At 37.5% G+C, this 27,552-nt stretch overlaps 3 protein-coding genes across 9 annotated transcripts in view; 2 read left to right on the top strand and 1 right to left on the bottom strand.

The window, feature by feature from the left end:
* nvy (CBFA2/RUNX1 partner transcriptional co-repressor nervy) overlaps positions 1 to 19,578 on the top strand; it is a 159,884-nt gene extending 140,306 nt beyond the window's left edge. For all 3 annotated transcript variants that reach the window (XM_022066146.2, XM_022066145.2, XM_087342878.1), the window contains 4 exons: positions 11,397 to 11,733; positions 12,424 to 12,670; positions 13,530 to 13,774; positions 15,353 to 19,578. In XM_022066146.2, the coding sequence (XP_021921838.1) occupies positions 11,397 to 11,733; positions 12,424 to 12,670; positions 13,530 to 13,774; positions 15,353 to 15,613 (1,090 nt within the window). In that variant the 3' untranslated portion in view covers positions 15,614 to 19,578. The remainder of the gene's footprint in view (positions 1 to 11,396; positions 11,734 to 12,423; positions 12,671 to 13,529; positions 13,775 to 15,352) is intronic.
* LOC110830834 (nucleolar protein 9) lies at positions 18,554 to 22,325 on the bottom strand. Its single transcript, XM_022066147.2, has 5 exons — positions 22,084 to 22,325; positions 21,485 to 21,711; positions 21,099 to 21,399; positions 19,580 to 20,400; positions 18,554 to 19,103 (listed from the first exon to the last, which is right to left on the bottom strand). Exons 1-5 carry the CDS (start codon positions 22,262 to 22,264, stop codon positions 18,825 to 18,827), a joined length of 1,809 nt encoding a protein of 602 aa, XP_021921839.1. The 5' UTR covers positions 22,265 to 22,325; the 3' UTR covers positions 18,554 to 18,824.
* A 15-nt stretch (positions 22,326 to 22,340) lies between these two features.
* LOC110830835 (oxidative stress-induced growth inhibitor 1) overlaps positions 22,341 to 27,552 on the top strand; it is a 35,415-nt gene continuing 30,203 nt past the window's right edge. For 3 of the 5 annotated variants that reach the window (XM_022066149.2, XM_022066148.2, XM_087342879.1), the window contains exon 1: positions 23,047 to 23,278. The gene's annotated coding sequence lies outside the window, so the exon portion shown is untranslated. Of the gene's footprint in view, positions 22,460 to 22,732; positions 22,862 to 23,046; positions 23,279 to 27,552 lie in introns of those variants that run through there. The other 2 variants (XM_022066150.2, XM_022066154.2) reach the window with 2 other exon arrangements.

Genomic DNA, 27,552 nt, shown 5'->3' with positions numbered 1-27,552 from the left:
GTAGGTATCAATCCAAAGTACGTGTCAAATGAATGGATACCCAAAGATTCGTTATGCGCGGAGAACTGAATATGTTTTATTTTCCTGAAACGTGTTTGTATTACAAGTAAATTATAAACTACAGGGAAGGAGGTGTAATTCAAAGAATATTAGAGAACGTAAAAAAGTGTTAAAACAAGTGTAAATATATTTATAAGTTGACATAAGACCAGGGAGTCGTGTACAATATTGTAAATTTAAACCACGTGACTAATAAATGTCTACGTCAGTGATACTTATTTCTACAGAAGACGAAAAAAGTCAAAAGACATGCGAATATGGGCCATGTCTATTATTATAGCTTTTTAGATGCTGTAGCACAGAGCTTAGATATAAATAAGCTTTCCTCAAACGGTTCCACGAAATTTATCTTTTGTGTCGACGTTCATTTGTTGCAGGCAAAAATTTATTGTTGACAGAACTAATAAACAGTACAGATTCTACACTGCATAGGTTTCACAAAACTGTTCCTTCAATTTTTCAAAGTTCCATATAAGTTGCACGTAAGATAGTAGTTGAACTCATGTACTTCAAGATGGGGAGGAGTGGCCAACTGTTCTTAACGCGGTTATTATTATTATTATTATTATTATTATTTAGTGTTCTGTATGACGACAGGTCCACATGAACAGGATCCTTCCATCCTTTTCTCGGACTGGGACCTGTTCATATACGTTCTTGGCAGATGATCCAGAAGTGGTTTGCCATTGCCTTCTTCTGTGTGTGAATGGAGTAATTGTTGGGATGCCACGGAGGAAAACTCCGTGTTGCCTAGACCACGGCCTTGCCCAACACAAGTTATAAATTCGGTCACCGCCGGGAATCGAACCCGAGACCCCAGGATTACAAGGCCAGCGTTCTAACCGCTAATGTAACTTTTTTTTCGTGAAAGTTGGGAAACTTGATTCGACGATGATTACCTTCTGAAGACGTACTCTTACCTTGCGAATAGTTACGTATCGATAGAAAATGAATGAAAACACCCAGCTTTGAAAGTAATTCTTCGAATTCCGTATTTGCTTTTGAAGTTGAAACATTTGATCTGACAGACATGCCTTGCACTCTGCCTACCATTTACACCTCTAATTTATGCACGTACGCACCTACGCGTAAAAATATAGACATAGGCCAAACAATGCCCCTGAAATTTTTACCATAATTCACAGGATACGCCAATGCTTAGAATCGTCCACGCTTACCACGTACTAAATTACATATGCTAGATTCACATCGCTACAAGTAATCACACCAGATTAAATTCATACCTATGTTATCATTTCGTTGTATTATAATATAATTGTTTGTTTAGAAGGGACGTTTAATAGCTGTTGTGAAGCGAATTTATCATAACATCACTGTGAAGGTATATACTAATTCATGTATAAAGTGGGACTGAAAGAAACTATACAAATGTAAACACAGTGACGTGTATGGGTTTAAAGTAAATCATCATATCTTCTGTTACAGCCTTTGTACGCAAATATGTCGAATTCTAAAAAAAAGAAAACAGGATATATTTCTACAAATATCGTCACAATTTGCGTAATGTTTGTACGCATTAATATTGCACTTAACCGGAAAAAATAACAGCGAGTGTAGCAAACACTGGCTCAAATTCTCATCCTGCATGTTTTGTGTCCAAACACTACGCCAACATGGCGCCCAGAGGTTCTCCTACACCCTGGATGAAACTGCACATGGCGCTTATGCAGCAGAATACAGACGCAGTCACAAAAAGATGTCTAGAAAAAAAATACGCAAGACGGAAGAGCATCGTAGTTTATTTGTTCCTTTCGTATAATATTTAGCTCAATTAGTAGACGCATCGTAATAAGAAGAGTTGATACACTTTTTATTCCCTTTGCGAAGTTGGAAGGATTGGCTATCTTCCTGCACCATGTATCTTGGATAAAAGACACTTAAAAATTGTTGATAAGAATTCACCTTTAGAACGCTGGTTTTAACTTCCTAATCACTTTTCACATGCATTTTTTCAATCCTTTCAAGATCTCTTATTATAACTACTGCGATTATTCGGTTGTGTTATTTTTAATTTCCTGCTATTATATGTGTTGTAGTTGACACACACAAAATTAATGTTGTGAACCGAGTATGGAACACGTGCACCTTCACACTCGATCCAAGGTCGCCCTGGTTTCTGGGCCGCAGCTCATGCCAATTGCGTAAAAGTTGTGGACTTACTAACATGGTACATTCAAGGTGTTCATTTTCGAATATAGTACTTCTTCTGCAGAACAAGTGCAAGTGGTTAATCCTGTTTAACCTATTGAAGCCGAAACTCGCCAAATTAGACTAATAATTAACAATTTAGTCCGTACCGCGAAGAAAACATTCACCATTACAGAAATTAATTTACAAGTTCGGTTTAAGGAATCAGGCGCAACCAATACATGCAAAATTCGGACTACACTACTTTTTTCATCAAAATATTGTATACGTTTCTCATTTCCCGCATTAGTGCTGCACGCCTGTTTGATTTAATCGCCCTGTTAGGAAAGCCGATAAATAAGTTTATTTTGTAAAGTATTTTAAAATCGTTTAATTTGTTGGAGGATTTATTTTAAATAACATATCAATTCAATATAAAATGTATTCGTGACTCTAAGATATTACAAATTTGATTGGCAACAATTTAAATGCCTGAATTAAGTGTCTAAGTACAGAAATAACGTAATTTTTACTTGTCCGTCCCCTACATTCCTGTTTACCTTAGTAAAAGAAAATTCTCCCCCAGTCGAAAAGCACTAACCTTGGAATTGTTCTAAGTTAAATGACGTATTGTCATGGCGCATGCAGCGTGAAAATAATTTATGTCGGGTGACTCGTTTCGTATTCACCTCCTGCGTGCCCTGCATTTTATTCAGCTCTGTCTCAGAATGTCATCGTTGGTTCTCTAGTCCTATACTTATGGCAGTAGCAGAAGGCGCCATGGGCCATGTGCCTATTCTCTAAGAAAACCATTATTCATTTTAATAAAACGCGTAGCAGTTGGAACAGTGTAACAGAAGGCCCCGGTACAGTTGCACTCAGAATTAGACGCAACTCACATTAGCCAATGAAGATTGATCACAGAGCTGTACATTCCATTTCAATACGCTGTCGAAAATTCAAGAATGAAGTAATTTTGATTTTTAAATAAATGGATACAGATCGAGTGAAATGATTTTCCGAACACTCCACTTGTAACGAGATGTCATAAAGATGCCATTTCTACGAAGTCCATGATAGTGTGACTGAATAATTTGTTAACGACCTAGTTGAGGGCGCTTTGAGAGACATGCACTGCTCCAAATGGACTCTGCATTAATATTGTAGCACGGAGACACAAAAAAAGATTTTGATGGAGCTCACTCTCATAGCCACAAAAACATACGGACATACTGATAATAAATACATCACTTCATAAACATCGCCTGATACTTTTCGACCAAGTGTTCATATAGCCTAGACCTACGTATTGTCTGATAAATTCACGTAATACTTAACTGACAACATTTAAACTGGGACGTAATTGTAAAAAAATGACGGATCATCGAACGAACAAACACGAATAAAATATGTTAATCTTTATCGAAAGAACATGGAACATGAAAACGGAATAAATTATATATGTTATAACTGTTCACAGACTGTAACGAAAGCTTGTCTTTATATAAGTACTTGAGTCCTTGGATGTTCATCACCTCACTGACATTCTTAAGGTTTCTTATTTTGTTTGCACTGTATTCACAATGATGTCAGTAGAACAGCAAAAAAACAGCATCGAATGATTTTGTACCCTGTAAGAGAGTTACACCGAGATTTATATAGGTTTAATACAGTGTAAATTTGAAAACGTAATTGAAGGCCCCGCACGTAAATGTGCATATAAAGCTTAATACTAATGAAATATCTGATTATCCGGATCAAAAATTGTTTTTCCGTAATCTCATCCAGCCTGTAAAATAAGAAGTTGACCTACGCCTAATCGAATGTGTTTAGACTTCTCGCCCAACAGATGTGTCGGAGAAGTAGTCTAAAGAGCACGGGTGTTTGAAGTTACACAATAACAGATTTAGCCTGTTAAATATCTTATCGCCATTCACTTTCTTCGTCATGTTTTACGGATTAGGATCTCTGATCTCTTCCAAATGAGAATTATCTTTTTAATCTGTGAATCCTTTTCTATTTCGTATTATTCCTTTGACAGGCGAGACCTCTATCTACGCAGAATGAGCACAACACAGAAACACGCGGATAAACAATTTTGCTTTGAGTGAGATTCAGACTCACGATTCCAGTGTTCGGGAAGAGAAAACCCGTACTCTCCCCCCCCCCCTCCCTCACGTAGGCCACAAAACTTTTATTTTGTATTATTACATGTAAACTATTTACACTCCAAGCACCGAAACGTGTTGCTTCTGATTTGGGCACTGAACAAAAAACTTTCTTAATACGCAATTGTGCATTTTAAAATGCATCAAAAAGTTAATTAAATTAATTTTTATATATCTGAGTACCGATCCGTTTTTTATACTTAAAAGTTCTTGTGTTCCACGTAGACTCGAATAAAATCTGTTCTTTTTGCAGTGACGCTGAATCAGGGTCGGGGAAATGTTTGCTGAGCTCGTATGAATAAAGTATCAAAGACCAAGGAATGAACCATGGGAACAAATTGCAAGAATCCATGGATGTCGAACGAAGTCGCAATATATGAAAGAGTAAAAAGAATGTTGAAAATTCCTTTATAAATCTAACATTGATTTTGTACTGAAGGGAGGCGTGGCTTCATTATTCATCATTTGTTGACGATATATCACTGACAATCGATCAGTGAATATTAGTGATGATTTTCCGACATTGCAGGACTGTAACTATTCTCAGATATCCATCGTTATTTTATAGATTGAATGAATTTTCTGTTGAAAACAGTTGTTTGGAAACGCTAGAATATTTGAGTATGTATGTCTTATACAAGTGAAGGTAGCTTTATTAAGCTTTTATTAGCTATACTGTACTTAGGTATGAATCGCGCTAATGTGAACATACTTACGCTAAATTTTATGAGGAAGGCTGCTGATAAAACTGAAATGGCAGGTGACTGTACCTGCAACTTCAATATCTAAATTAGTATTTGTATTTATCTCATAAACATTTGAGATATCGAAAAAGGCAATCAAATAAGAGTCGTAGGGATCAAAATTAGCGAACAATTTCGTGTCTTACGAGCATTTGACATTTTTAGACAATATTGAGAAAATTATTTTGTAGAAATTATAATGGGATCTTTGAATCATTTTAAATGTAAAATAAGTCTTGAAGAAATGCATGCTAGAATTGTCCATTTATATTCTAATAGAATTTTATCATACTTTTCAACCGCAGTCTATCGTTCGTTATTAACATGCATATAACATGAAGTTTAATACTCGTATATCAAGTTGTAAAACTTTTGTCTACTAGTTTTCGATTTGATAAATATTTAATGAGATAGAGAAGTTTGTTTGTCCCTTCAAATAAACTGACAGCTCTGGTTGGCTGAAGTAGTATGAAAATGTCATATGAAGAGTCTCGGTTAAATTTTAAAATCTAAGATCTTTCCCTCGACATACAACTTCAAAATTTCGATCAGAATCTTAAGTTCAATGCCGCAGAATTTTGCTTTAGAATAAGATGGACTCTGATCTTCACGGAATATCAGAAGACCCTTAACTCAGCTTGCAGAGAATCCGATTCGCGTTTTGGATCAGTCGTCGTTCGGTGTTAACATTTTAAATGTTAATTTACTCGTTTCATTCGGTCCTTGAAAGCAGAATATCGACGAAAATCACTACATCGGAGTGGCTACATTGAAACTGCCCATCGTATTTTAATATAAACCTCGCAACAAAAATAATTGTATTTAACATATTCTTGGCCACCGACGCTTCTCGTGGTTTCTGTTAATGGTGGGTGAGTCAGCTGTTGGTTGATTCATAGATCATTTAACGGAGCTGTATCAACTGTCAAATTTACTTCTTGTCGAAGGAGATTGGAGGATAAATTTGAGAGTATGAGAGAGGAAGGGACAGAACCAAAGACTCGAGGTTAAGAATCTGCCCTCCTTAATCCTTTGTTGATGTCGACGTCATTAATGAACCGAGCCTAAATATTAATTCACAAAGATCTATATATTTCTAGCTATATTTTACTAGTAATGTACTTTAGGCGGGAAGGAACCATATTGTTTCTATATCTAAAGAATGGAAACGAAGCTTTAGAGTTAGAGGAAGGGGGTAGGAAATCAGCACCACCTGGTGACGAAAGCCTGCAAGTGGATGTAACAGCTGGTTCTCTCCAACCCCCTTCCTCAATTCCGAACAGTCACATACAAAATGCAAAACACTGAAAGGTTCGTAGGAGCCTGGCTTTATCGTTATGGTTATTCGATTGTTTTATATTTCGGTGGCGATTTTTGGTCTCGTAATCTTTCAAACGTGTTCACTAAGCCGTTTACGATTTAATTCAATTTTCTAATCACTTAAAAAGCACCTGTCAAGTTAAAAACGTTACGACGAATAATATAATATAGAAACACGTGTCTACTAGATGCTTGATTGTATTTCGTAGTGGTTCAGCGAATGCAACTGGAGGTATCTAAAAGCATACGACGCGTTCTGGTATGATCCTTTGGCATGTTCCTGTAGATCACGAAGATTAATTGTAAACTTTGTATAAGATAATGGATCTGGAAGGGTCCACGACGGGGACACAAAATGGAATTGGGACAAAAGTTTCTTCTCTTCAACATTTAATCTGGGAGGGGTAAAAGACAGGTCATCGATTGCCGCGTTTCCTAGTCCTAACGGCACAGCCGCCAAATATCCTTACTGTATCTGTTTCGAGATGTGTGCTCTTCCCATAATTCACCTTCATGTTTCACGTGCTGTTCTTATTATTTTTATTAACTTGGCGCTATTGTTGGTGGGTATACATAACCATTGTTTAATTTTGCTTACAACGTGCGACTTAATCTCGGAACCTTGTGGTTATTACAGTTATTATGTCGACATTTGTCTGTAGTTAAGATATTGTGAATTGGGGAGATTCAGTAGCAGTTGTTTCTTAAATTTATAACTGAAATTGTTATTCAGATTTTGAACTATGTGTACCAGTGTGGTCAAAAAAAACATGGCAGGCACTTCCAGTTCGACAAAGTTTTGTTATTGAATGCATTAATTAGTGAGTTATTTAATTATACGAATAAATTAATATTTATATTAAATTTTAACATTCGTGTTACTTTTAATTAATACATAGATAGTATACAGCCTAACGATTGACTATGCATGCGAAAATTATAATTTTACAGTTGTGATTTATAAATATGAACAATTTTAATCAAAGAGTAAACTACACTATATTCTTTCATTTTTATCCTCCCGAAAAGTACATTCAAATTAACTCATACCCCACAAAGTTGTTATTTTTTTATTTGTTCTAAGCCTGTATACACGATTGAGGCTCTCTGTTCTTCAGATCCTCTAGGTTAGAGCCATTATAATACCTTAAATTAGACCCTGAACGCTTTTTAATTAATTGTTCATCCGTCGCCCTATCATATGACTCAGAAATCTTGTTTCAGACTGACTAGATCAGGAGGCTAAACTGATTAGACTTTTGTCCTCCTTTCACCTGAAGACGAAAGTGGAACTAACTTCTGAAACGTAACAGATTAACACAACAGGATAAATATGCCATTTTTGTAGGAAATTTTTTTAAAAAAACATGATTTATTGTCTGTCTTGTATGGCTGTTTATACCGGTAATTCTTAAAATTTTCCTTAGATTGCTTTTGTTTACCGAATTATCAACGACCGTTTATAATTCAACCTGAAATACGTATCGTTGCTAGAAAATGTCAACCTGATTGTCGAAGGACAGAAACCTATGCGCGCGGCATCCATTACAGAAATTGATTGTGCGATAGAAGTTTCGCTGTACGTACTATTGTACTGGCATATTCAAGCATACTCGGTTAGTCGACGCCCCAAAACGAATACTTAGCGATTTCGGGAAAACGTAAGACCAGTGTGTTTATCTTTCGACGCGTTACGTCCCATTCTTCGATTTTCTGTCTCGTTCTGAAACCAGCGACCGATGGAACGAGTTAGAAAGGGACAGGAAATGAAAGAGACAGAGACGAAGAGAGGGAAAATAGCAAAGGAAGATAAACACATCGGCACACACTGGGAAATGGACCAGCTGTTTTATAAATACAGTCGTAACCGCATTGAAACAATATCCTCTGCTCTGACGTTTTCCTCGCTGGATGTTGCACCGACGTGTAATGCAATGACGATGTGACCCAAAACTTGCATGTACAAAATTGAAGGATTTTTACAAGTGTTGCCAACCTTAGCTGTCTGCAGGGCAGTGGAGACTGCGGGTACCATGACCACAAAGCGCACTTATGGTTTTATTCAGTCGCCAGGACAAATAACCAGTTTTCATAATGATCACGTCATCAACATTACGTAAGCAATTGCTGTGAGAGTTGCAATGTGTTTTCATGAAAGTAGGAACCTAATTCTTAAATATTATTCCAAAAACCTCTGCATATTAGCTCAAATCCTAGGATCCAACTTCTCGCTTAAGTGATAGCAATTTGCTTCGTGTTTAGAAGTACGCGGTTTGATTCTCGGTTCGCAGACCTGCTGTGCTGACGTTTTCCTAAAATATTCAGCCATTTATAGCATATGTAATCGTAAATCTTAAAACAATTTGCACACATTACACGTTTCTCTCGATTTACAAAACTTCAGATTTTTTATTATTATACGTAAAGTAATGAAGGTTATAATAAATATAATTTTGTATTCTTTGTTTACGTAAACTATTATTATTATTATACTGTAACTACAATTCCTGCTGTACAATGATAATATTTTATTTAACACTTCACCAGTACTTTACAGGGTTAAATAGGTAATAACTATAATCAGAGACTTACTACTATTCTTATGTTTATGACAGCTTAGTATTCTGTGTGATTTCTCTTGGAGTCGGGAACCAGTAGAAATTTTTATATTGAAATTTATGGAAATTTCATTGTCGATTTACGAATGTTCACCCTACGAACAGTTTTCATCCAAGGAATTGCGTTCCAAATCGAGCGATGGGTTCTACATTCATCCTGTACCAGACGCTTTACGTATTCGTTATGGTTTTGTTTTATAGTGTGCTAGTTGTCTTACCGAAACTGTAATATGGAATGAGCGATGTTAAATGCCATGTATGCTTTATTATTGTGATCACCAGTTACTCACTTAAAAATACGTGATATTTAAATGCTATCTCGGATTCTATAAGATAAATTGATTGCTACAGAAATGCAAAAACCTTTATAATAGTTCTTTAAATGTTACCAAATCAACTAGTGAAAATGACAGAAACTCGATACAGTCTGACCCCGACAAATACATAGAAACTTCATTCCAGCTGCTTTTCAGGAATTATTCCAGTAATAGCACACGTTAAGTATAAAGTAATGTAGCGTTAGGGGAACATGCAGGCAGCCTCGGGCGTAATGAGTAATGTCATCAGGAATGACCGCCTCCTGATTGGCGGCCATCGTACTTCCATTGTTTTTAAAATGGGCGAAAAGAACGGCGGTAAACATGACTGTCTTCTAGAATGTTGAGCCGTGTAGTCTGGGAGAAGTTTACCGACGTTTCAGAGGTGTTTGTTATCTTCATTATCATCGTGATGATAGAGGCAGTAAACTTCTCCGGAACGCCATCAACTTTTCCAGACTACACGGCTCAACATTCTAGAACAGTGGTATTCAACCTTTTTTGTTTGCGTAATACCCCCAGATATAATTTCTCTTCAACTTTGTACCCCCAAAGTTGTTGGTGTATAATTCAAGTTATACATAGTATATAATCTACATCTAAAATAAATTTAAAAAATTACATTACTTATTATTAAGTGTTTATCATAAAATAATATATATATTTTTTTAAATTTCACGTACCCCCTAAGATGTCTTCGCGTACCCCAGGTTGAATACCACTGTTCTAGAAGACAGCCGTACTCTTTTACGTAGCTTCTTCCTTTCTTTACAAAATATTTGTAGGCCTACATTTGGTCCTGAAACATGGCGTAGTATTGAATGCGAAAGCAGGAAAAGTGAGGCCTGTTGAATATTAAAATTCCAGTCCAGTAGCAAAGGTCATGATGATTGATGCATTACCTGTGCTACAGCGAAGAAGGTCTAAAATGCTCCGCTTACGTGTGTCATGCAATATTCGAAAGCTTCTGATGATGGTGACACTGGGGGTGGAATGAGGCAAGGGAAGGTAACAGTCGTGCACGGGAGAAACGAAGGTATTAATATGAACTGCAAACAGAATTCCATCCATCCAGCCATCAATGCGCAAGCAGGCATGTGGATCTGTGAAGGGTCGGTATTCAATGATGATGCCTGTCCGCACCGGTAAGCTCTGATTCCGTGCTCATGGACCCCCACGGAACGGTAATTTGTCAGCACACAGATTGACAGATTGTTCAGCCACGCCTTATCAATTTCGAGAAGAAAATGTTGATAATATAGCAACTATATTCCGCCTTCGCAATAATTTTAATAGTAATTGTTGGGTGGACGGCGGCGTGTTTGAACATTAATATTTTATCATCAGACTGGTTTTCGTGTGCAGTGCGAACGCTATTAACAAGAAAAGAATCATGCTTGCCATATTGTAAAGTAGCTTCCTTAAAGTGGGCCCATGATGGAATTACACGCAAAATAGAACATAATGGTGAAACATGCGAAAATAAATCGTATATTACATATAATTACCATACGCAATGAAACAATTCAGTTTACCTCCCTGGGAAATCTAGAATTAATATCGCGGTGTAGCGGCTAGTAAAGTCCCGGGTTCAAATTTTTAGCTATCTTGACTGAGATTCCTTTATGGTTTTACTCAGTCCTTCCTGATAGACTGTGGGACAGTACGTTTGAAGTATGTAATGACTGATTCTTTCAGCATCCTTTCCAAATCATTTCGCTTTAAGAGATTTGAGGTCCTTTCGGAGGTGAAGATGTCGATTTTTTCTTCTCGGAATTGACACCGTGTGAGTAGATACTTCAGCCCTGTAGACGGAAGCAGTATGTTCCTCCGAAACGTTTATATCTACCTGCAGGTTCATACGACGCCTCAGCATCGACATCATTCCGCTTGACGCTGTCTAACATGTGTTGCAAAATCTCAATCAAGTCAAACAAGAAACACAAAAATGTAGTTGTTTTAATGGACCTGCGTTCACTTCTCTCCAGTGACTTTGAACAGTACTCAGTGTTCTGATTGCAGCTATTACGAAAACGGACTTGCTGGCTCGGCCGAGACGTGTTCTGGCGAATATCTTCCGACCCCTAAGCGCCACCACCCACACAGCAGCAGTAGCCACCTCCTGTTACAGCATGGTGGAGGTCTCCTGTTCTCCCCTGGAGCCGGTGCTGGAGGATCGGCGGCGTCCTCTCACCCCCACGTACCTCCACCTCCACATCTGCATCCTTCTACCGATTATCCGCAACAGTACGGGTATGTCCCGTATCCAGGCGCTGCCCACTGCAACCCTCGAGAATCCAACGCTGACCTCCTCGCGGACAGGAGGCACGGCGACGAAGAGTGGAAGAATATACACGTGGTGAGTTGCCGCATGGCGCGTGAGACAAATCTAAGGCAGCATGTGCGGATTCCGGTGACTGAGCAGTTCAAAGTCCACAAGATCTCTGGCCGTTCAAACACTGGGATCAGCAGTTTGAATCTGGCTTGAGCCATTGTTGTTTATTCGAGATTTTCTGTCAAGGACTCCTCTGAGGGAGCTGCGTGTCGCTCGGTTGATTACCGACGTCAGTGTCACAGGCACTCATTTCCGTGAAACTCGTGTGAACAGCATTTCGTCAGGGACGTTCCCATTTTGATATCATGAACTTGTCATCAACGATGATGGAGGCAGCAAGGACCTCTCAAACATTGGTAAACATCTACGAGACTACAAAGCGCAACAACCTAGAAGACCGCCATCTTCGTAGTCACCGCCGTACTCAAATCCTACATGGAGTCCGGATTTCAGACTGACATGTTTGGCTATGATCCGATAGGTACATTGATTATTTTAGCAGACTTTTACATTTTAATGGATAGTTTAGCTAATATGATAAATTGAAGACGAGGTAATTCGACTCGAATCATCACTTGACTGTTCTACAGTTTTCAGGAAGACACTGAGAAATCCTGCACAGTGCCAGCACCCAAAAGTAGGATCCACATCAATAAATAAAACTCATTTGCGTTCCACTGATTATGACAATCGGCAAAAATGCTTATTTTGCAGATGCTGAATTGTATCTTAAGTATGGTGGAGAAAACAAAGCGCGCACTAGCCATCTTGCAACATCGTGGTGCTGGTTCAGTAGAAAACGGCGCTGCTGGCAGTGGCAATTCAGCGAATGATTGGTTACGAAGGTCGGCGCCGACAGATGCCAGTGAAGCCAGAGACATCAAGCGGACAGCAGGGGAAATCATGGCACAAACTATCAGGGTTACAGAAGACAGAGTCGCAGAAGTTAAGAGAAGAGCGGGTAATAATGAACAGATGACATATTATTTCTCCATACCCCGCTCTCCTCGTCCCTCATCGTTGTTGTTGAACCTGGTCTTTCTCTCACTTTTTTTTTCTCTCCATGCTTTTGTCAGCCATTCCTCCCCTCTTCATTAATAATAATATTGTTAATACCACTTTTTTATCTGATCCCTGCTAATACTCGTTTTTGTGACATTTTCATTTATTGTTGTTGTTTTAGTATTAAACATAAGCTTAGATTTTGCACTAAATTAAGCGTACTAATATAAAACCAAAACGTGACAGTGAAACTTGGGCAATAGAAAATACGACAGACCCTTAAATTACTCGAGGTGAATGGATAAAATTAGAAAGGACGATATCGGAGCAGAGCGAGAAGAAATCGTCAGTCATATGTCATAAGTTATTTAATTATTTGATAATTATATGCAACTGATGAGGCTGTGTAGCATTGGGTCACGATAGGGGTAAGTGTGAACGACAACTCCAGAGGACTTCGGTAAGCCTATCGTATGATATTGGATGTCATACTGACGTTTGCCTGGACTGACTATGGTGAAATCATTGAAGACCTGACAGAGTAATTGGTCCCACGCAAGAACTGTAAAGTACCTCCAAAATGTAAGTTAGATGCATTACAGCTGTATTAAGCCACTCGGTCATTATTTGTAATAAAATACGGTGTTTATTTATTGATTTTTAAACAATCTCCTCCTCCATATCATATCCTTTCATATTCAGTTGCTGCACATTACAAGTTTCATTTGCCGCATCTTAACGCATCAAGCATTGGAAATCACGTACGAGAAAACATCGTGCTTTGACATGACAGTGGTTTCTACGACTTTCTCTTTTAGAGGAAGCAGTGAATGAAGTGAAGCGACAAGCAGTCGCAGAACTGCAGAGGGCCGTTGCAGCTGCTGAAAGTAAAGCGTGCGAACTTGTCGCGACGGAACGAGCCAAGATGGAGAAATTGCTGCTGGAAGCACGAAAGCAGGCGGCTGAAGAAGCTCTGGCAGCAGTTGTTGTAGCAAATCAACAGCAGCAGCAAGCTGAAAGCAGTGAGGCGACAAACTCGCTTCCAGCCCCTTCTCAACAGAATGTAAGTTTTAAGTGATTCTAGAAACAACAGATTTCTAGTATCTAAAGTTTGATTAGTGGGGTCTGAGGCGTGGGCCTTGTGCCGCTTGGTCACAGGGACATGAGTTCGAATCCCACTCAAGCCATGGATGTTTTTCTGTGTTGTGCTGTCCTGTGTACAGGGAGAGGCCTTGTGACGGGCCGATCCCTCGTCCAAGGAGTCCTACCGAATGTCTATAGATCAAGCCAACTAAAAAAAAAGTTGGGGACCCGTAAAGGGTACTGGAAAATGTACAAACATTGTTAAACTGGAAGAAGAAGAAGAAGTTTGATTAGTTTTGCACTATACACTCTTAGAATGTGTCATGCATATATGACACATGCGAGATTTTTCTCTTGTAGATAAATATAGAGTAAGGGTGCTTGAAGAGAATGTTTAGATGCGTCCAACTACACGGAGCAGAGCCCCTCATGAGAAGCTCAGCTAGTCAAGAAATTCTCTTTTATGGAACCCAGAGTTTCATTATAACAATCACAGTAGCCTTTCCTCAGCCAGATGAATTCAGTCCATACTGTTCCACCCTATTTCTTGAAGATTCATTTTAATATTATACAAGTTTTGGAAGGTAAATGTTTTTCTATTTTGTGAAATGCTTACAGAATATTAGTTGGGAAGCCTAATGGGAAGAAAACTCTTGGAAGACCTAGGTGTAGATGTGAGGATAATATTAAAACAGCTCTTAGGAAAATAAGTTGTGAAGGTGTGGATTGGATTAATCTGACTCAGGATAGGGACCAGTGGTGGTCTGTTATGAACACAGTAATGAACCTTTAGGTTCCGTAAAAGATGGAGAATTTCTTGACTAGTTGAGCATACTATCAGGTTCTCAAAAAGGACTTCATTCGGTGGAATCGGTTAATTATACGACAAGAATATTTGGCATCGTTGCTCACGGAGTGGCACAGCCACCAAATATTCTCACTGTATGAACAGCTCAGTTATCTTTATGTAAAAATAATTTTCATCTGAGTTTGCTTCTTCTTCTTCTTCTTCCGTTTCTTGACTGTTACTTCAGTCTTCCGGTGCCTAATATTTTCTTCCATTCTTCTCTATTTTCCCATCCTTCCGGAGGTATTTTCCACTCTATCATGATTCTTGTAATTCCGTCGTTCCATCCTGGTCTCGGTTTCCCTCTCTTCCTTCTCTGTTTTGATTTCCATTTCATAGTCTTTTTGGTAACCTTTCCTCCTCCATCCTTTGAACGTGTCTGTACCAAATCAGTTTGCTTTGGAATTATTTTATCCTTGTATTCTGTTGTCTGTTGGTGAAACATCGCTACAACCTCATCAAACATCAAAAAAAAAACAGTGCTGCTCAAACCAGAAGCCACAACTTAGGTTTTACCTAAGTCATCAAAACTGATGTCATTAAACCATGGAAATGAGATGGGACACTGTTAGAAGTGAAGCCTGCAACTCTGTAATTTCCCAGAATAATGAATATTATTTCTATAAATCTAAAAATAATGATATCGTACATGTATCTGGAGATATAAAGATGCACCAATTTGTAGTGCAGATATAATTTGATTATTTACAGACTTGCTGGAACTGTGGTAGAAAAGCAAATGAAACTTGCAGCGGTTGTAACATGGCACGATATTGTGGAGCTTTCTGTCAACATAAAGATTGGGAGAATCATCACCAAGTATGTTGTGGCCGATCAACAAACCCGACTTCTGCGGCTGACAAGAATGCGCCTACGCGTTCAGCCAGTAGTTCACGTTCTGGAACACCTGTAACAGCGTCGTCTTCAACGAATGCGACAGTTGGAGCTGGCGAGGCTCGCGCCAAAAAGTGACGATCTGCCCGTCCCCGTCATCGACTTCAGCGTCAACGCATTTCAACTGGAAAATGCAAAAAATAAGGCTGTAGTTGCATTGGGTTACATGAAAATATGTATATGGCTGCATAATTTTTATGCATTTGAAGAAGCTGAACATATCTTGTGATTTACAATTCCTTCCGACAATAGCACGCGTTCCCCTGTCTGGCACGTAGGTTTAAACTCGGCACGAGGACATTCTTTACCGAAACAGACGGTCGGTATCAAAGCAGCAGTTTTAAGACGTGACTAGAACAGTCATTTGTCGTTAACATTTGAGTTTTATTTGAAGTGAACTCATGTTACTCCTATATTGTAGTGGTAAACTTTTATTCAGTGTTCTGGCTGAGAACAAATGCCATTAAATTCTTTTAGCCAAAATTGTGATGAAAAACACAGTTTAGTGAATTCTCACAATCATCGTGGCACAGTTTTTTTTTTTTTTGAAAATGCCGGTCTAAGAAGGTAAACTGGCCAGTGTTCGATAGGAAGTGAAAATATGACTGCATGAACTACTGACAACATAGAAATGCAGGTGTAATATTTATGACAGCTACTGTCAGCTAGGAAAAGAATTTATCAGTATTACTATTAAACACTTTGCTTTGTATATTCAAGTTTCCCATGTTTATAAATTGAGTTATAGGAACTGGAAAGTATAAGAATCTTCAATCTGAGAGATGACCGAGATAGAAGCGTACTGTGTGAAGACTACAGATTATGTTATATTTTGGATTCAGTATGCAGCATTGCCTTCAGTGCAAGTCAGGCTAGTCAACATCCAAAGAGTATGGATGTATATTTAAACAACATTGTTTTCTGTTATGACTGTTAACGTATTCAGTGTTTCTCTTTTATGAGCTCTGAACAATTTTTCCAGCAGTGTGTTGCCAAAGATTTAACGGAATATATCGAGTGAGGTGCTGATTATTCTAGTCACATTTGTAAATGTTCTGATTTACTGTTTTGTAATTTGCATTAATGTGCATGCATTTGTTATTGGTCCATCAGAATGTCTATAATGCAGTTTTTTCTTCTTTTTTAAGTTTGAATATTTGTGACTGATTTGTTTGATGGACGATTGTTTTCATCAGTCGGCTCCCTGTGTTTGTTTGAAGTCACCTTGGCCCTTTAAAGAAAAAAGAAAATATTACTTGGCCTTGAACTGAAAAAGTAAATAGTGAAAGATGACTGTCAACGTAACCTTCACATCCCAAGTGTGTTTGGTATTTAAAGCACAATCTCACCATAATGTGTACTAACTTTAAAAGTATCACTTGCTCAATGCTCGCTAATCACAATTTGTTATTTGTGTATAAAATTAGAATTTATGTGTTCTTGGTATCTTGTTAGGCCCCTTTTAGATATGAATTTCATTAAATTCATCAGAAGAATCACTCATGTTTCTGTGGAATGAGCATTTTCAAATAAACAATCATTGTCTTTTTTTCCTCTCAATGCAACCAGCAGTTAATGTATCCGGCATTTCTGATGAATGAGGATTTATTCGCTATCATCTCTGAAGATGTGGTTGACTGCTCCATTTAAAAAGCTGTACCACATCTTCCAAGACATTGGAGATTTTCTGCCATTTAGTGGGATCTGAGGTTCTTATGACAGTGAGTACAAAGACGGCTGTCTTCTGGATTGTAGCTGCCTCCATCGTCAGGTGATCACAACAACCTATAAAACGTTGGTAAACTTTTGCCAGATTAATGCTACAACGCAGAAGACGGCCATCTTTGCTGCCATTTAAATGTAGCTGCAATGGCAGGCAGGATACCATTTAAATACACCTATAAGGGGTTAAAATGGATGTTGATACAGGTAGTTGTTTGACGTTGCAATTCAGAGTCACTACATGATTGTTTAAAGAAAATATAATGTAGCTGTATCTTAAAGCAAATATGACATTTATTTGGTTTTGTGTTTTCTGTTGCATACATTTCCAGAAACTGTATCTTTGTCTTAGACTATACAAGTTTCACTTTTAAATATGAAACGACGGTTTTACAGAGGAATGTTTGAATGGGAATGATTAAGCCTATTAAGAGATGAAACATTGCTGTTAAAGCAAACATGAAGAGTTGCCCAAAGTAAAATTCTCCCAGTAGTTCAAGAATTGCATTCATTTTTATTTCATTTAATTTCCAGTCTAATAGCAGCCTGATAATGCCACAAAAACTGAAAGTAGCAGCTAGTGACCATTTACCTGAAAACCAATATCTGAAAACTCAGTTTCTTGCCGAGGTGTTTAAATTTTTTTATAATTAATAGGAACAGATAGTTTTAATTTAAATTTGTACGTGTTTCCGATTTCAAATATGGTATATATAATACCGTACGTGTTCTATTGTGACTCAAATAATAGCCCAGGCTAGTGGTGCATACAATATTTATAGTAGATGACCGTGGACTCTCCAGTCACATACATTCCACTTAGCATTTTTTTTAAGAAATCAATCGTCATCAATTCCTGCCTCTGAGATACTCATTAAACAATCACATTACGCTGCTTTGTTATTGTCTCTTCACTGAACAAAACAAGTGGAGACTAGTTTTTGCTGTTGTGTTTCAGAAGAACGGAACCTCGTTTTATTGGGAGGTGCATGTTTAAAGTCTCTCATCTGTTTTTTTGTGAAATTTGTCAGTTTTGCATCCAATTCACCGTTTCAGAGTGTATCACCACATTTCTCTCTACCAGAGAATCATATAAATGCATGAAAGGAATGGTTAATTTAAGAAGTGAAATAAACATATTTTTAACAACCTTTATCAGCCATGTGTCAGTGCTTACATGTGTGTCCAGTCAGCCGTGTGTCGCGGTAACACCCGAGAGGCATTACTTTGGGGGAGTCCAGGCACAAAGAGGGAGCAGAAATATCATATTTCACTCACACTTTACCACATACACAATTTAAATTATTCAGAATTTATTCTTATCAAGTAAATATCAGTAACACAACAGATGCATTGGAGACCAATCATAATATTTATATCAGTAATTAATATTAAAATTTTAACAAAATTTAGCTTGACTTATGCTCATATGAAATTCTTAGCATATGTATGTTACTTTGTAAAGGAACAATATTTAACATACTATTAAATTGCCACATTTGAAATAACAAAATAATACAAAAATGGTCTTCCATGTTTTGAAAATGTTATGAAATCAGATCACATTTCAACTTGATTTCCCTGAATCTCCAATAATATCGGCAAACAGCTTCTTCTTGCGGAATTCCTTTCCTTGCAAATCTCTCCACTCATTCTCTTGATGCTTATAAAGTGGCAGGTAGTACTTGCTTGCGAGAATGCTGCCATACTGGTTACTATTCATGATTGGTTCTTTAGCAGAAAGTTCATCCATGATTAGAATTTTCTGTTTCAGGTTTGCTACATCCCAGATTGCATCCAAACTGCGTGATCCATGTTTTGTGCAAGCCAGTGCCACATACAGTCCCTGGTAAGAGAGAGTGAGAAAAAAAAATTAGTTGTGTACTGTATACTGTTTATATACTACAGTTCAGGGGTGCTCAACCTGTTCCAGATCTCGAATCTGGTACTTTAGTGCCTCAGAAACGTACAATTAACTTAACAGAGGGTCATATCTTTTATTTTAAAAATGCAAAATTACAGTTTCATTCAAAGTAATAATGTGGAAAGGGAGATCCCAAAAGAAAACAATTTATAAAGTATATTTTAACCTTTATTGGCAGTGTATCATGGCTTATGCTTGGTCCAGCTTGCCATGTGTTGTAGCATTCTTAACAATGGAGTTTAACAAAACTAACATAAGTTGTGTAGAACATAAGTTTGTGGACAAAAAGATTTATTCAGTTTGGACTTTCATTAAAATGTGTTTATCAATTCATATTCACAATTTTTTGTGCCCCCCAGTACAGACAAAGAAATAATAAACCAGCTCCTTGGACTCACCTGTAGTTTATTAATCATTCTATCTCTACTTTTTTCACCAACATATTCACTCTTCATAAATGCATCCATTACATGACTTCCTTTTGGGTCAGTCAACACTGTTTTAAGATCACCAATGTTCATATCCAAAAGACTATTTATAACCTGAATTGGTTTGTTAAAGTTGAGCAGTGTCTGAAGTATTAATGACCCATTCAAGTGAATGTACAACTCCTTAGAATTAGCTTGCTCTTCATAGGTGACAAGATTTAATGCAAGTGGAGACAGGAATATCTGTCTCTCTTTAGGTTCTATGCAATGCAATGCTTTCATTAGCATTTTCTGAAAGTTTCCTTGTTTAGTTGAAAGCCGTTTGCAAGCCTGAGCAAGACTTAGAATCACTCCAGTATTATGACTTTTCAAAATTTCTTCAAGATGTTCTTCTAGTTCGCCATATATTGCTTCAAATTCACCCTTTTCGGTACAACAATCTAGTAGCTTCTGCACTGAAAAATTAGCAACAGGATGTTGTGACAGAGTTGCCAAATGGTTTATAAAACACTTTGCATATATCTGAGTGTACCTCTTGGGTGATGCATTGGTTATTGTTGCTTCTAAAAGACGCACAGCTGACACATCTTCAAACACAGACAATATGGTGTGTTTATCTGGGGTGTTTGATTTATGTTCACTGTTGTCTATTTGATCTTCTTCCTTCCGAAGTGTAAAACATTCATCCAGTAATTTTAAAATAAGTTTCTCGGTAAGTTCATGGTCAGTTTTCTTCAATACAGAAAGTAACGTCTGCAGTAACCCTGATGTTAAATGAGCGAAAGGCAGATCTGAAATGAAATGTGTGACACTAGAAAATGACAGGTTCATGTTAATTTTGAATAAGGCTAAAACTACCTCAAATTTCTGATAAAAACCTAGGACATGAAAGGTATCCCAGGATCAAGTTGTAGTTTTTTACTAACATAGAACTTGTAAATAATGGCTGAGACTTGAACAAAATCAAAATATTTTGAAGTGCAAGTATTTATTCACATATTTTATATACATCTTATTGCAGTGTGTTCAGTAGTCTGACAGAATGATATTTTGTGGAACAACTGTCCTTTATGTGCAGAAACTTGCTTTCCTAATCACCGTAAAGCTCAGAACTAACTTCTGTCCTTTAAATAAACTCCTCCTCCTTTGTTCCTGTTCAACTCTGAATAACATTTCTTGTTTGTCATGATTCCATATGAGCCATGAGCTATCTACATGTACAAAGACATAAATGAACAGCATGCCAAAATTAGATTCCTCTGGCCTCACTTCCTAGTGGGAAAGTCACAGGAGCAGCCAGTCTAAGTATGTATTAAAAAACAGGCACTCCATTAAATTAAAAAATAAATTAAAATATTTGTTTTAATATCTTAAACATCTCAATAAATGCTATGATTTAAATAATACCATGGTCAATTATTAAAATATCTATGACATTATTACTGTTGTTAAGTGTATATAATGTCACTGTTATGAAGTTACTACTAACCTTGAAACTGTGGCCAAGCAGACAACCGATGTACTAATTCTCTTAGCAGTTCTGTATATTCAGAAGGAACTTTAATGAATGCTATTGATGGTTTAGTTGTCTTTATGTTGGGTTTAATATGTATCTTGTAGTTTTCACCTGTTGTTCTGGACAAAACTCCTCCAAGACACTCAATAACTGTTCGAATTACGTGATTGGCATATGTATCCCAGACAAAGTCCTCCAAATTATTTAGTACAAACTTGCTAACTTTTATAACCCAATTTGTGAAGTCTGCTTCTTCTGACTGTGTGTCTGAAATCTAATATTCACATCCATTAAGCATTAAATAAACTGTCAAAGAAAGTTAGTTTGAAAATACAAACTATTTGTTAGTACATACTTACCAGTCCTCTCTGTAATACAGTTAATAACAGTGTCTCTAATACATGACTTCCATATGGATCAGAGCAGATGGGCCGTAAATTTTCTCCAAATGCTTCCATGAACCTCCTTAAAACTGTATCACTAGCTGCAGGCAGCAGTTTATCAAGTGCTGTAGAAGTAAGCTGATTACATGAATAATTCACCTCTTCATTAATTGTTTCATCGAACACATTATTGGTGAAAATAGCTGAAACAAATAGAACGTTCTATTTACAGTTTTAATATATCATCATAATAATTATGGTCACACGAAACAAATTCAAATCTGTTGCAATTTAAACAACCCAAAAAAATTAAGGCACAGCTTTTTGACTAGGAGAAACTAGGAATACCGTGCCAGTTAAAAGTAAGTAAACTTCCTCATTCTGCAGTCATTAAACAAACAATCTGGTGTAACAATAAACAGTTGTAAAATCATGCACGTATAACTTAGTCATAACATTTTGTACTTTAAATCTGCAAAACTTTAATTACAGAACAGGGGCAGCCCTACGGCCACAAGAATAAAGGCAATATAAATACAATAAGTTTGGTTAGTTTGGTTATACACGTTCGGTACCTTTCTCCTCCTCAGTTTCAAAGCTATCTGTTTGAAGAAGTTGTAACACACGGACAAAATATTGATATATGTCTTCGTTTAGGTGACTTCCTCTTCCGAATTTTCCTTGTTTACCATATTTTTTTGCATTCCTAAGAAACGACTTCCTCTTTCTCTTCTTTCCACGATGTTGAGACTCCATTTTTCTTATCTAAAATTATCTATGTTGCCGTGCAATTGACTGTATCACAGGCGCGATCTGATGTGTATTGCAGGAGTTTAAGAAATGTCGCTAGAAAATCATCACGGAAGCCGTGACTAGTACTCAACGCTATCTGGTGGAAGACAGTAAAGCAAGAAGTAACATGGCGTGTGTTTACGATGTTACGTCGGAAAGGTAATATTCTTAAATATCCCGTTAGAAATAACAATATTTTTGTAGGAAGCTTGTAGTGTGAATAATAACATTGAGTTTTATTGGAGCGACGTATAATTGCATCGGTCCTTTATGTCAATCGTAAACATTAATTTCTTTAATGAAACTAGCCAACATCTGTGAGAAATTACGGATATTCATTAGGCTCTGAAATGCGTGATGTATCGTATCGTATGTACTTGTTTTGCATGACGATGACAAACTACTATCTGAACATATTCGTATAGTCGATACGTTACACCGGCTCCGCTGCTGACGTATCCAACGCTAGCCAATAAATGAGGTCGGGATCTTCATAAGGAAGACATTCCAGTGATATCGATTTTCTGCTAATTGTTTTGGAGTATCGGCTGTCAATGATTTGTATGTGCCACCTGTTTTTTTCTGAATTGACCATAGAGCTATTGTGGATAGTTATAATTGTTGGGCTGTGTATCTGTAATACATATAGTCTGTGACCGTTATTTGGTTTATCAAATCTTTCAGATATGTACGTTGGTAAAAGTGGTGTATATTTCCTGTTGGTGTATCCCCTCCCCATTCACGTTGTGATGTTCAGTTGTCTAATCGTATTCTTCTCGCTGTGAATGTTGGTTTGGTCGTCTGCTGTTCATTTTCATTCTGTGCGAAGTGTGAATTTACGAATTCTTTAAATAGTTGTATCGAAGAAGAAGCGTTAACGATTGAATGCTCGTTCATATGGTTATCACCATTTAGTGCTGCGATTTCTCTGTTGAAGTTATAATAGAACTGACAGAAGGTGCCTATAATCGTACTCTCGTAAGTATTTCTGTTCCTGAAACTAACGATTGTTGCGATTATAAGTATATGTATAATGTGTGCGATAGGTTTTCATGGAGTAATAACAGACTTTGTTTACCGTGTGTGTAGCTGTCGGTTCATACCTGAAGAAAAGAGACGTAGGCCTAGTATTGGGCTGCGACCACGTGTTTGGGTATTAGATTGTTTAACTTCCGCGACTTATATGTGATACGCAGAGCTTAATCTGTAGCTAACGCACACGTTAGAAATGTGCTGCTACGTCACTACATATGTTTAAATTTTTTACCTGTACCCAGAACCGTCCACACATGTTTAAAACTTTTGAACGTGTATTAAACATTAGAAGTGTAATATTTTCTTTGTGTTTATAGAATAGCTCTTAATTATGTGTCAGGTAACACATTGGGATAACTTAACAACAGGGTGATCTCTTGAGCCTTTTTTACTCACAAGATGTTTTGATGCAGATACATTATTTACTGACAGACGCTTGTGGTTGTAGGAGTAGAGTTAAATGGATGTTCTCGTTTTGTGTTTGCAGAAGGTGTTTCTCCAGCATATTCTAATTCTGTAAAAATATTAGATTCCGATGTGTTAGTTTACGGTATGTATAACTTAGGTTTTCGGGTGAGAACCGCGTCGAATGTTTGGTGTTTACCAACGTTTATGTTATATTATGTTCTAGTAATTGTAACTACAGTAAGAAGTTTGGCATTGGAAAACTGTGTGTGCTAAAGAGGTGCATGTTCACTGTTACGAATGTATGTTTTCCTCAAGTTTATCCCATAAGATACAAGGATACAATTCCCTTCTCAATCTGTTTTATTTCCTTGCGTTTACTATCTGAATGTGGTATTCAAATTACTGATGCAAAAATGTATTGGTCCAACTGTTGATTTAGCCGTTGTACTACTGTTAAGCGACTTGAAATTTGCTCCTTAGAACCTTTCGCCGGACATTTCTTTGAATGTTTCAATGAGCTGTAGTACACAAATTCCCCTCACCCTCGACGTACCCTGCTTTTAATAAGCCTGCAGAAGCCGTCGAGGAATAAGGGGTGAGTGTGGGTAGACTGCATGCCTGATTTTGGCAATATTTGTAAGTAGTTTTGGTATGTGTTGCACGCCTTGGGTTAATTCTACAAGTTTCAGAGCCAGAAGTTCATTGTGGTGCAGAATGCACCATTTTTGTTCAAAAGTAGTAGGCATAAATAGATCGACCATGCGTTAAAATCTGTATCGTGTTGTTAAAAAAGGAAGTTCGCAAGCTGTGGACAGCATTGTTTGTCTTTAATAATGAGGTCTGTTCAAATTTTATGTTTTACTGTTGATTTATTTTGTCAGGTGCACACGTCACCTGCGGTTGCTAAGAGACCACGTACGGCGTAATGCATAAGTGGCCTACGTCCATTACCGTTTCGTCACCAAGTGGATACCTACATTACTCAGAAAGTTATATAGGCTATTTGTATTGAAAAGCCGTTTCACCGCGTGTCACCACGGCGTTAAATTATGTAGAATGTGCGTTTTATGTTATCGTACTTAGTTTTTAGAGCATGAATCTGTAATACCCTACAAGTGTCTCGTTCTTTCGTATCTCCGTTACTTTACGCCTTCGCTGCCTGGTGGTTCCTATGATACCATATACGCACGTACGTTGTAGTGCTGTAAGTGACCACTGCCGAGAATAATAGAAAATATGTGTGATCTCACATTTCATTTTAGGGTGAGTTAAGAAGTAAGCCTAATGGTTTCTTTGAGATCCGTTGAGTCGTTTTGGAGGTTGAACGTGTGGACGGACAGTGTTATATTCCCAATCTGCATTATTTTCATGCACTCTGTACAAGGACACTGTTTCATGTTTTACTAAATTCAAAGTTGCGGTGTGGTATTTTTCTTAGTTTTTGCACTGACCACAAGCAAGGATGTGGTTAAGAGAATGGCGCAAGAAGTCACCGTTGTACTTGATAGCAAATACGTGAACTGCAGCTACTTATATTATTTCTTAAAAACATAATCTGTAGATGGATGATATTGGTTCACATATATTTAGCCAGCTAGTCAGCTTAGGCTCTCAGAGGGCTGTTACACCACGGATTTTATTTATATATATATAATTTCCTGTCTCATGGAATACACAGCGCGTCTCCATTACAAAGATCACTTCGTTGAAGCTGTTAGGGAAGTAATCGCTGTACTGAGAATTATGTGGAACGTCGAAGTACACTCTGTGGGCATAATTAAAGTTGCTGAATATTGAAGCAAGTGGTACATTAAAACCCAGTGGTAACTGTATGTAACACGTGCTTTTAACAATTTGTACCCCTGAATTTTACACGTGAAATGTATGCCAGTTTATATTTTCGATGATTTTTCAGAGAGTTGCCAATGTCTGTCACTCTTGTGCTGAAATAATTATAACTGTTGCCATGGTAATGCGGTTAAGGGATTTTCAGCTTTATGATTTCCATTACTGAATATAAAACGTTACCTCGTCTGGTTAACAACTGTGTTGGTAGATTAACATGCACAATTAAGATATTCTTATCTAAAATTTGAAAGCGTGAATTGTTCTTGCATCAGCGTAATCAAGGGTTTAGTGAGGTCAAGATTATTATAAAACTGTTATATACACTTAAGCAGCGTGCTTTATTTAGTTTTGTGGTTGCTAAAGGATCGTGGACTTTCAAAGGAGGACTTTGCACAGAGTCTCGCATTCTTAGTCACGAGTTTGTTAGGTTGTCGTCATATACGTATAATCCTTATTTCCCGTAATCGGGACCCATCCTGTTTACTGCCTGCAGATCATGACCTCGGCATCATCCACTGTGCTTTGCATTGATAAGGCAACACCATATAAACAGTTGGACTGGTGAAATTCATTACCATAAAGAAATGGAGTTTGTAGTTGATTACATAATCACAATTTAAATAGCCCTGTATTTGTCATTATGAATGAAGTGATGGAAAAGCTAGTCCCAACAAACCTGCCTGACGCTGATTCATAATCACTCAATGATATTTATATTATTGTGTTGTTGTTTTCCCCATTCGTGTTAAGTGTCCATCTTGTTTCAGTTTATTTCCCTAAGAAATAGTTTATGTCCTGGGGTTCAAGTAATATTTGACGACAAACTTTTGGGTCGGGCCAAATGGTCCTCTGGCCGGTGAAGTTCTCACATTTCGGCATACATCTACGCTTGTTTGTAATTCACCGTACACTCATCTCGTACAACGCTAAATAGCGTCTGCAGTTGATACGGTCATGAAAATCCTACGGAGCCAGCTTAATTGGAGTATAACGATTTATCTGGAAACAGCAGTTTACTTTTAGCATGTCTGTCATTTCAAAATAGCAAGCGCCTCCGCTCATACGTAGCCCCTTGAAAGTAGGCAACTTCTCTTGTAGATGTTTGTAGCGGCTATGCCTAGGTGCCCTTTGGAAGGCGTGTTCGACTCACAACCAGAATTTCGTACAAGAGATGTGGAAAATCTGTTGCGATGGGATTGAATATTGCAAAATGGACTGGCTGCTCCGGATTTGATAACTATTTACTACAGTAAGACAGCAGCTATATTTGTTTTATTCGCCTTTCAGTTTTTCTCGGGTTTACAAATATTTCAGAGCTCACCGTTTTGTCTTTTCCATTCCAACTATGTATTACAAGGCAGCATTAGAACAGGATGGAATCTTTTTGTTATGTTACGATACAACCGAATCGCTGTTTGATATATGCCTTAGAACAGCAACAAGTGGACGTCAAATATAGACCAACTAATACAAAGACTAGAGATACTTAGAATGTGTGTGAAAGCAAGACAAACGCCAGGGCCCTGGAGGTCGTCTGAAACAATTCCAAATAAACTCTTTCAATTTTAGACTCCGCTCGTCGTGATTCGTACACTGAACACAGTTTAGAGAAAGTAGACGTCATTACTTTTGCACGAAATGCCTTGTTGATCACAAAATAAGTGAGAACAAAATTCAGGACCAAGAATAGTCTAATGTAGGCTTATATTTCGGTTTGTAATTTTGAAAATATTAATAGTTACTAATACCCAGTTCAAAAATTAGAGCTAGTATAAGTTTTTGTATTTGTAGGCAGAAATGTTTGTTGTGACTGAGGTAACTCTAGTACGAAACGATTAATAGATTTTACTTTCATACATGCCACAAAACATGAACACTGGAGCGCAAAAGTTAATAATAATCTGGAATACGATCACATTCTGCTGTCTTATCTTCCGTTTTCTGTAACTCCATCGATCAGA

The sequence above is a fragment of the Zootermopsis nevadensis genome, unplaced genomic scaffold, assembly GCF_977971745.1.
Source record: "Zootermopsis nevadensis isolate Lab colony 2312 unplaced genomic scaffold, Znev_1.0 Znev_ptg000004l, whole genome shotgun sequence".
NCBI classification, from domain to species: domain Eukaryota; kingdom Metazoa; phylum Arthropoda; class Insecta; order Blattodea; family Termopsidae; genus Zootermopsis; species Zootermopsis nevadensis.
Note: the sequence above shows the minus strand (reverse complement) of the source record. Positions and strands in the feature narration are given on the sequence as shown.

What these genes read in the sequence shown, in the direction of transcription:
- LOC110830834 (XM_022066147.2), bottom strand. Translation starts at nt 22,264, where the DNA reads ATGGAGTCTCAACATCGTGGAAAGAAGAGAAAGAGGAAGTCGTTTCTT. An exon ending in CTGTATTACAGAGAGGACTG is followed by an intron (nt 21,400 to 21,484) that starts GTAAGTATGTAC and finishes TGTGAATATTAG; the next exon opens with ATTTCAGACACACAGTCAGA. An exon ending in GAATGATTAATAAACTACAG is followed by an intron (nt 19,104 to 19,579) that starts GTGAGTCCAAGG and finishes CTCTCTTACCAG; the next exon opens with GGACTGTATGTGGCACTGGC.